The sequence below is a fragment of the Diaphorina citri genome, unplaced genomic scaffold (genome assembly GCF_000475195.1).
Source record: "Diaphorina citri unplaced genomic scaffold, Diaci psyllid genome assembly version 1.1 scaffold12, whole genome shotgun sequence".
NCBI classification, from domain to species: domain Eukaryota; kingdom Metazoa; phylum Arthropoda; class Insecta; order Hemiptera; family Psyllidae; genus Diaphorina; species Diaphorina citri.
Window position 1 is genome coordinate 387,724 of NW_007377451.1, and position 10,209 is coordinate 397,932.

Sequence of the window (10,209 nt, forward strand, 5' to 3'; positions counted from 1 at the left end):
AGAAACCAAAAAAAAAAAAAAAAAAAAAAAAAAAAAATATGTACGTATATTGATATAAGTGGCAAGTTGGCAACTGTATTGGGGGATCCTAATGTTTTGAAAGATCGTAAGGGGGGGCCCGTTCAACTTCGACAAGGATCGACGTGTCTTGATTCAAGGAAGATGTGTACCAAATTTCATCAAAATCAGACCAGGCAATCGGGAGTTATAGCGGAACAGACATTCAAACAAATAAACAAACCTACAAACATCTAAACCAAATGCAAAACGGTCGAGTTAAAACATAGACCTCACTATCATTCGGTCAATAATGCGTAGCCCTTTGATTTAGGAAACCTAATGTCTAATGTTAAGGTTGATCAGACAACTCAAAGTGAACACTTGGTCTGCGCAGCTCCTGCCCTCGCGAAACCCGCACTGATTTTCTGGCAAGATACCGTACCCACCCCTTCAGCGTATGCAGTCAGCCTAGTACACAATATTTGGGTACCTAAACAATTTACAAATGACGTTGATCAATGAAATTCAACATAGTTATCAATATTGGTACTATCACCTTTTTTGAAAAGGGGAAACATGAGAATACTCGACCAAGCACGCGGAATCTCCTCAGTCTGAATTATTTTATTGAAAAGAGTTACAATTCTCACAATAAATTGAAAATTAAGCCCGAGGGGGCGGGGGTAAGGGCCTTAAATACGACCCTGTCTATCACAGGGAGAGGAAGGTTATGTAAACATGTTTGATGTCAAAACTCGTGTTGTTTGCTAATGTTGTCCGTTAATGTTTACTTACTTTTAATCAACCCATAGTGATAGGGTAAGTGTACCATTTATTCGCCCACCTAAAAAACGTACCATTTATTGGCCCACCTGCTCACATTTATTTTTCTAATTTTTGTTTTTATGACTACAATTTTTGAATAGCACTGGTTCGATAGCAGTCTTTGAGCCCTTTCTTTTGATGAAAACGGATCTTGAAAAAGTTCGTCCAGTTCAGACTTATGTGGCGTATGGTACAGGTGGGCGCCAATAAATGGTACGTTTTTTAGGTGGGCGAATAAATGGTACACTCACCCTATAGGGGAACTTAGAGGAAAGGGATAGGGGATAGGGGATAGTGGGCGAATAAATGGTACACTTACCCTACATAGGTAGGGGTATTTGACCCCTACATATCACTCGAGTCCTGAATAAGGCCCAATTCTCTGTGCCACGTGGAAAGGCCTTATTTATTCTCCTCCTAACCTAACTCTTTTTTGCCTGTGTAGGGGTATTTGACCCCTACATACCACTCGAGTCCTGAATAAGGCCCAATTCTCTGTGCCACGTGGAAAGGCCTTATTTATTCTCCTCCTAACCTAACTCTTTTTTGCCTGTGCTGTAGTGACTAGTGAAGTGTAGTGGTTAGCGCGGTGAACTTCGGATCTGGAAGTTGGTGGAGTCCAACTCAAGTCAACTGCAACTGCCAAGGTCTTATCGTCTCGAAAGCGAAGGAAGAGAGGATATGAGAAAGCCAGCCGTTCCGAGAACGAACATTATCCGTTTAGTATAAAATCCGCACCGACGGGAATCGAACCGGCGGCCTAGCGCTTACAAGGCAGACGCGATACAACCCAAATCTAACTAGGCTGGCGAAAAAAAGGAAAAAAAAAAGAAAAACAAACAAACAAATTTAACTTGATTAATTTTTCTTACCAGTCCGGGGATTCAAAGTAGACCCCTGCTTCATGAGAGCTCCATACACAAACCATGTACAAGCCGAGATAGGGTAGAGCTCCGAATGTGTGCCGGATAGCCAGCGACGAACCCTCATGATGGCATGCATGATTGGACCAATCAGAACCAAGGAGATAAGGATGAGGAACCAAACCTGACCGGGAGACGAAACGGATATTAGACGCAAATTTGTAGGTATTTGTAATTTGTAACTTATTAGTAAACTTTACCTATGAAACACATAAGACCTTGTTTAGACTGCGGGAGTAAAGGGACTTTTCAGTCTCATTCTGGCGGAGTGGGCTTTTTGTGTACGAAGTAGGTTAGATGGATAATAACTTCCAAAACTAGACATATTTTGAGAATGAGTGGGGGAGTGACTTATAAAAGAAAAACAGTCTTTTCAGTGAACTATTCAGTCAATGAGTCAGATCCAAAAATATGTAACTCACTCTTCAAAGCCCTCTATAGGCTATAGGATAGGGAGTTAGGATTTGACTCATTGACTGAGTAGGTAGTTCTTTTTATTTTTATAAGTCACTCACTCTTTACATATCTATAGGTAGGTAGGTATTTTATTTGTTAAAGTTTCATTATAAGGGAGGACCAATAAAAGGTATTTACTATGTAAGCACCTTTTATTGGTCTTGGTCTTTTAGAAAAATAAAAACAAAAACCAACCTCAGAGGTGTAGTGGTTAGCGCCCTGGACTTCGGATCTGGAGGTTGGTGGTTCGAGTCCAAGTCAAGTCATAAAATTTAGCGTAGTGCATTAAGCAGGGACAAGCATTTCTGCTTAACACAATTAAAATTCCTTTTAATAAAAACTAAAGAAATCATCTCAAGGGGAACACGGAACACTCAACATCCACCTCACCTCAATCTCAAACGGAGCCAGAAGGCCGGAACCAGTGGCGGATTCATGCGGTCGCTTCATCATGACTACGTACTGGGATTGTCCGAGTTCGATCCCCCACTTCCATTGCATCGCCTCTTCCTGTTGCAGCTGTAACTTGAGCTCCTCCTCTTCCGATTTGACCAGGGCCGCCATTTTGTTTTTCTTGATGTTCAGAACGGGGACGAAAGCTGCCACCATGTCAACCTCCTATGAAAAGGGGAAAATGAAGGGGGGGTTTTTTTAGAGGGGGGAGCTGAGGGTACCGCCGAGAACCATAAAAGTCACCAAAGAATGGACACTATACCATAAAGGCATGAAAAATAAAAAATACATATTGTGAACAATAAAATTAGCACGAAAGGGGCTCAGTTTTTTAATGTAATGGTCAAGATGCCACCTCCGCCTCTCTTCTTCTTCTTCTTTTTTCCACGCACACTATAGTCCCCATTTTATTCAGGGTCGGCCTTAACCTACTTCATCCAGTTTATCCACTTCTCTTTCTCCATCCCTTCTCTCTCAGGTCTTCCTCAACCTTCTTTCTCCGCCTCAGCTTAGGTCTTCCTCTCCTCCTCTTTCGTCAGTCTGTCAGTCTGAATTAGACCTTGGTTTTAATAAGACGTCACTCAAAATGACAGCCGTAATGACAACAATGTCATTTCTGTCCTAATGGTTAATGGGTGGTCATCCGTGAACAGAAGGAGTTACCTAACAGAATGTAACTACCTATTTCATAACTTCTTTCTCAAAAAAGTTGAATTTTCTTTCGTAATCCCGATCAGTCTAAGAATTCCAATCAGCAGGTTCGCGATTCCCGGATTTCATCCTAAACAGATAAGGTTTGTTCTCGGAACGGTTGGCATTCTCCTATCCTACCTTCTTCTCTCTTCGCTTTCGGGACGATAGGGCCTAACAGTTACAGCTCCCTCTATCAAACCTCTTGGATAAATAAATAATTAAATTGATCAATTGGAACTTTATTCAACTTATCTTACAAATGGTCTCTTCAGATCAATAGTTTATTTTTATGACCATGCTGAGATTCGAACCGCAGTACCCTCGGTATACCAGAAGCGGATGTACTTACCCCAGTTTTCAGAATGTTCATAATGCTTCCATCCTGATCTAGCAAGGTCTTCCTACTCGGTAGTATAATCTCATAGGAGAACTCGTACTTAGCACTCAACGTGTTGAGGATCTCGAACGCTATTCCATGGCCTTCTAGCTTCCCTGTCTTGTTGTTTGTGGTGACCCAACTCATGGGCTTCTGATCCTGGAACAGGGGTAAGGAGATTGTGGGTTCGATGGCTGGAGTCGTCAAAAAAATTCTGGTTGGGATGAAACGTTGGAAAGAGGGAACTGTAACTACTGAGATCATATTATCGTCCCTAAATCAAACAGAGAAGGAGAGATAAGAGAAAGCGAACAGTTCCGAGAACGCGTCTTCTTTGGTTTGGATAAAGTTCACCCCCGACCGAAATTGATTTTTTAAGTATTATTGGTTATTTCCCTGATCGTGTACGGGAGCGTATGCCGTGACGTCATTATCTCGGACGTCAATCGATTATCTCGGGATCAAGAAGTCGTATACGAAAAAGAGAAAATAAGCTGTTCCTCAAATTTTCTGCTCTTTGACTTAGGGACTTTGCCCACGTAAGCGCAACTGTTCTATTATGGTATGTACTTACAGGTAAAGTTCCGACCCGTAGCTTCTTGCCTTTCAACAGTTCATTCTGAAGCTGCATGGGTTTCTTGAGTTTACACCGAAATGAGGTGTCATTGTGGTAGCGATCTTCATATGGGAATCCATAAACTAGAAGTAGGGTATATTATAAATTAGTTGCGGTGAAGCTCTGGAATTAATGTTTTTAGATCCGTAGGTTAGGAATGGTCTGATAAATAGAAAAAAAAAAAAAAAAAAAAATGTAGTGAACCTAGTGATTTGCAATTGAAATTATGGTCCACGGTTAGGGTATCACCGCACCCGCAGGTGGGTCGAGGGTCTCTCTTGTGTTTGTCATGGGATAATAGAGAGTTTTTACAACCAGAATTAGTGTCTCGTTAAAGAGCTTAGTAATATAAAGAGGGACGGTAATTTTGGTTTGCGAAAACTCTCTAATACTACGGGAAAGTAGGAAATCTCAGAAATGTCTAATCTCTTTAAAACTCTCCTTTCAGCATGAAGTTACAGGGGCAGAAGATTTGAAGTCTGTATTTGAGCTCAAACTCAAAGTTCTCAGCAGTGAACTAAGTTTGAGTAAGCTACACCTGTATGTGCCACAACTTATGATATTGGACCTGTCTGGAAGCTATCTACACTCTCTCAGGTTAGTATACATAAGATTAGGTCAGATAAAAAGTTCATCACTAGAGAAACCCGATTTATGAAGGTGAGAAAGCCTGGAGAATCGGTTCGTGTAAAGATACACAAGCGTGCTTACTGGAACTTTGCCTTGTGCACTGCCGTGCGCTCAGATAATATTCATTGAAGAATCAACACTTTATTGTTTAAATTTCATTTTAGTAGCTCAGCAAAATTTAGCGTTTACTCAGAAAAAGGAAGAATGGTCAATAGGTACACGGTACAGACAGGTAGACAATCCAATAGTAAAACCAATATTTTCCCTCATATTGATTTTGTTTTGCAGAGATCTAGGGTGCAGTCTCACCAATTTGAAAGTTCTCAAAGTGGACCGGTGTTCTCTCGATTCTCTGGACGGGGTGTTTGGGTTATCTTCAGTCATTGAACTTTCAGCAGCTTACAACAGAATAGAAGATCTAACTCCGGCCATTTTTCTCGAGCATTTGAAGATCCTGAATTTGAGAGGGTGAGTGCAACTAACATCTGGTCAATAATATCGTTTTGAACTTTTAAAGCCTTTCGCAGCCAGCCTAGTTAGCTTAGTTGGTAGTTCGTCTGCCTTGTAAGCGCTAGGCCGCGGGTTCGATTCCCGCCCGGGGCGGATTTTATCCTGATGGGATAATGTTCGTTGGTGGCGCGTCTGCCTTGTAAGCGCTAGGCCGCGGGTTCGATTCCCGCCCGGGACGGATTTTATCCTGATGGGATAATGTTCGTTCTCGAAACGGCTGGCTTTCTCCTATCCTGTCTTCCTTCTCTCTTCGATTTCGGGACGATAAGACGGCAGTTACAGTTCCCTCTGTCAAACCTCTTTTTAAAAAAAATAAAAAAAAGCCTTTCGCAGTTGTGAGTTTTGAGGAAGCGCCATGAAAATTTTGGAGTCACCATGTCTTACCGCAAGAATATTCGAATTATTTCAAAAGCATTAGAGCCTAGCATTAATATTACTTTATTGATTAATTAATTTGCATCCTACATCCTACTCAATCTGTCTCGCAAACACGGAAAATAAACCTGGAACCAATCTAGGCCTTGTGGTGGTATTGAAACATTAAAATTTCCCACGGTAGGTAGAGGCGCCTTCATAATATTATTCAAAAGGGGATGTCTGGCTGGAGGACTTTAAACAGGGAGTAGACCAGCCTCAAAATTTCCTTGCTAAACAAAGGTTGAGTGCGAAGGACATCCTTCTGCTGTTGAAATTTTGTATCCAAATCCAAAGCAATCACCCTAGGCCCGATTGAGAGGTTGACGAAAAACGCATCGCCGACCCCGTAACACGGGAAAAGGCGACGAAGAAAAATATTTTTGGGTACCTAACAAAATAACAACGTACCTACATTTTTACTTGGAATGCATCAACTTATAGTTATGTACATACCGTGGTCAACTGCTCGTGATACTTGGTGGCAATCTAGAGAGAGAAAAACCGGAAAATTAGTAGTGGAGGAGAAAAGTATGTAATAGAGAGAGAGATTTGGTGTATTGGTGTTGTGTGTCTTTATATTGGTGAGTGTTTTGTGGTGAATAGTGGAGAATAGAGGAGAGGAGAGAATAGAGAAAAGAGAGAGAGAAAAAGAAAGAAGAGGTGAATAGAGAGAAAAATGTATTGATGACATTTTGAAAAAACCTCTTCCATGCGCCTCGGTTTTGGACCTGGCTGACTTCCAACTTCTTCTCTTTCAAATCCTGTGGAAACACTGTGTGCATATATCTCGTTTTCGGTCTTCCCCTGTCTCTCTTACCTCCAACTTCCATATCTCTCAGCCTCTTTCCAACATATTCTTGATCTCTTCTTTCTACTTGTCCAAACTATTGAAGCTTTTTTCCTGAATTTTCCTTGAGATCTCTTTCACCGTTCTGGACTGGCAAAGTAATAATAATAGTGCTTATTTATACTGCTCGCCTAGGACTGAAAAGTCCCTTTACTCCAGCAGTAGGCTACTACTATTATTGTGGTCAAATTCTCAAATTAGGTATATGAGGATAAAATTCCATACCTCGGCTGGGATTGAACCCACGCCCTCCTGTTTACCAGGCGAGCGCCTTGACCACAACCACCGAGGCTTAGTCTGGCTGGGGGAATTTGAACAGAGAGTGTAGACCTGTTTAATCTGGCTAAGGGACTAACAGATAAAATTCCATACCTCGGCTGGGATTGAACCCACGCCCTCCTGTTTACCAGGCGAGCGCCTTGACCACTACACCACCAGGCCCCTATGTATACCTACCTATTGTCTATGAACGTGCAAGTTTGGCCAGAAAACTTCTGCCCCGTACGGAGCCCGAACCCAGCACTTCCGGCCAATGCTCTCAACCGCTCAACCACAGAGAAGGAGAAGAAACATACAAATGGCTACCAACCTCAGTGGTGTAGTGGTAAGCTCGATGGATTTTGAATCTGAAGGTTGGTGGTTCGAGTTAAGGTCGAGGTATAAAATTTAGAGTATTATGTTAAGCAGGGAACGACATTTGTGACGAGCATTTATGCTTAACACTTTTAAAAATTCCTCGCCAGCCTAGTTAGCTTAGTTGGTAGTGCGTCTGCCTTGTAAGCGCTAGGCCGCGGGTTCGATTCCCGCCCGGGCCGGATTTTATTCTGATGGGATAATATTCGTTCTCGGAACGGCTGGCTTTCTCCTCTCTTCGATTTCGGGACGATAAGACCATAGCAGTTACAGTTCCCTCTGTCAAACCTCTGGGAATTTGGCCAACGCGCTGCGACATCGGAACAAGCGAGCTCGGCCACCGCACGAAACCGGTGCAGAAGAGATGAATGTGGTGGATGTGGAGGAGGTGAGAACGTTAGCTGTGGAGGGGGAAGATTTTGGAAGAGGAGCTAGTGTAAATAAAGTGGTGCAATATTAAACTGTTGAGATAAAGGGACTACATGTCCTAATTCGACAGTCTAAACATTAATATCTAGTCTAGTGTAACTTACTTGCTACCTAGGTACACAAAGAGTTCCTGCTTCTTTCCTGATTGCTGAAAGTCTGCGAATAAGGACCATCAGTTTTTGACTATTAGACACTCAGACGGATAGGTTTAGAGATAAACTTGAGACTCAATGAAATAACGCTTTTGATACCTACTCCTGATTCTGTGGTTTATCAGTTTATCACTCTCAGGATTGTTATATCCTGAATTGACCTGGCTCAGTCCTCGATTAATGTTGTTCCGATTTCTTGGTAAGGAATATCTCGTATTTTATTTCAGAGCACCAGTGATGCGCCATGTGCTGTTCCTTCATCATCAGAAGATGAACCATCTACTTCCTCAGCCTCTAATGGAAGCATGGCAGCTCATAGTTCGGATAGATTAATCGACGCTTCAAGAAGATGGCGACAGGCGTTCTCATTGTTCAAGGAGAAAAGCAGGTGAGACAGTCTAGTTTGGAGTTTAGCGTGTCTGCCTTGTAAGTGCTAGGTCGCGGGTTCGATTACCGCTCGGGGCGGATTTTATCATAATCAGATAAGGTTCGTTCTCGGAACAGCTGACTTTCTAATCTCCTATCCTGTCTTCCTTTTCTCTTCACTTTTGGGACGATAAGACCTTAGCAGTTACAGTTTCCTTTATCAAACCTCTTAATAAATAATAATTATAAACAGGTCAGTTTTTTTCCATAGATATTAATATTATAATAATGTCGAACTGTACCTGCCTATCCCTTTAAAACAATATTGGCAGGGTTGTTGTCAAGGGCTTGTGGTGAGGGGAGGGAGGAACGTATTTGTAGATGTGTGTGGCAATTAAATATATGGTCCACGGTTAGGGTGTCGCCGCACCCGCAGGTGGATCGAGGGTCTCTTTTGAATAAGTGGTCATGTGTTACCCGGTTTCATCGTGTTTGCCATGGGATAATAGAGAGTTTTTACAACCAGAATTAGTGTCCCGTTTAAAGAGCGTAGTAATATAAAGAGGGACGGTAATTTTGGTTTGCGAAAACTCTCTAATTTCCCGTAGAAAGTAGGAAATCTCAGGAATGTCTAATCTCTTTAAAACTCTCCTTGCAGCATGAAGTGACAGGGGCAGAAGATTTGAAGTCTGTGTTTGAGCTCAAACTCAAAGTTCTGAGCAGTGAACTTAGTTTAAGCAAGCTACACCTGTATGTGCCACAACTTATGATATTGGACCTGTCTGGAAGCTATCTACACTCTCTTAGGTTAGAACAAATTAGGTCAGATGAAATCTTAATCATTGTACCTAGGTATAATCATAAACTTCTTATTGCTCAAATTTTTTGTTCAGCAAACTGTAGAACTAGCCCAAAAAATGGTGATGTTTAAAAATGAATCGGCAAATTCCCAATAGGTATTTGCTAAAGATGTGTACCAAATTTCATCAAAATCGGTCGAACCTTTCGAGAGTTACCGCCGATCAAACACAAACTTTGGTAAAATTTTCGAGATCAATTTTTTGAAGAGGTTTGATAGAGGGAACTGTAACTGCTATAAGGTCTTATCGTTCGAAATCGAAGAAAGAAGGAAGACAGGATAGGAGAAAACCAGCCGTTCCGAGAATTAGGATGAAATTAATTTTCAAAGGGGAGGGTAATGTAGGTACCTATTTTGTGCTGACACTCAAGTAGTAAGATAACTTAACAGTTAATAGTAGGGTAACCTAGTAATTTTTGAATACATACCCCATTGCCAGGGTGGGGGAGTGGTGGTAGTGACGTCACTAGGCGGATAGTTAGAACATAGATGAATCAGCAGCTCTGTCTGTTGTACCGTCAAATAAATTTGAGAAAAAAAACACCCTGTTTATGTGGACTATTTTTAGACATAAGACACCGTACCTACAATTCCTAAGGAAGGAATCTTTAAGAGGGGACTATTGGGACAAGGATGTCAAGGATACAAGTTGTTGTGATGAACTATTGTATTGATATTGTATGCTAGTGGCATTGTTTTAAATATAGCACCTTCCAGGTATTCAGCGGTGGTACAGGAATTACAGGATGGCCCAGAAGTAAGGATGCTCTTTGAGTATTTAGAGATGGTACAGAATGTTCTATAGAAGGTCCCGGGTTCGAATCCCATCGTCGACAAAAATTTGTACTCGTTTTTCGATGGTAAATATTTCAACGGTTTACTTTCTGGTCTGGTGTTCTCGTGTTGACCCAACGCCTGAATGGGAAGCATTGTGTCTCTTCTCGCCCATCTGATGAGAGGCATACTACGGGATGGGCATGCTACGACACAGACCACATGCGTCTAATGTACTAATGTAGCAGTT

General features: G+C 41.8%; 2 protein-coding genes across 2 annotated transcripts in view; one reads left to right on the plus strand and one right to left on the minus strand.

Moving 5' to 3' along the window:
• LOC113466278 overlaps positions 1-421 on the plus strand; it is a 12,702-nt gene extending 12,281 nt beyond the window's left edge. Inside the window, exon 5 of the mRNA XM_026821554.1 lies at positions 364-421. Within this exon, the coding sequence (XP_026677355.1) occupies positions 364-421 (58 nt within the window). The remainder of the gene's footprint in view (positions 1-363) is intronic.
• Positions 422-515: 94 nt separating this feature from the next.
• Positions 516-9,668, minus strand: LOC113466281 (ionotropic receptor 93a-like). Its single transcript, XM_026821561.1, has 6 exons — positions 9,614-9,668; positions 4,301-4,425; positions 3,700-3,885; positions 2,595-2,822; positions 1,698-1,872; positions 516-556 (listed from the first exon to the last, which is right to left on the minus strand). The coding sequence occupies exons 2-6, from the start codon at positions 4,355-4,357 to the stop codon at positions 516-518; spliced, it is 687 nt and encodes a 228-aa protein (XP_026677362.1). The 5' UTR covers positions 4,358-4,425; positions 9,614-9,668.
• Between the last annotated feature and the right edge of the window lie 541 nt (positions 9,669-10,209).

Coding starts and splice junctions, on each gene's coding strand:
- LOC113466281 (XM_026821561.1), bottom strand. CDS start 4,357: ATGCAGCTTCAGAATGAACTGTTGAAAGGCAAGAAGCTACGGGTCGGA. Junction 3,886..4,300: donor TACGGGTCGGAACTTTACCT/GTAAGTACATAC, acceptor CCCCTGTTCCAG/GATCAGAAGCCCATGAGTTG. Junction 2,823..3,699: donor TGAACATTCTGAAAACTGGG/GTAAGTACATCC, acceptor CCCTTTTCATAG/GAGGTTGACATGGTGGCAGC.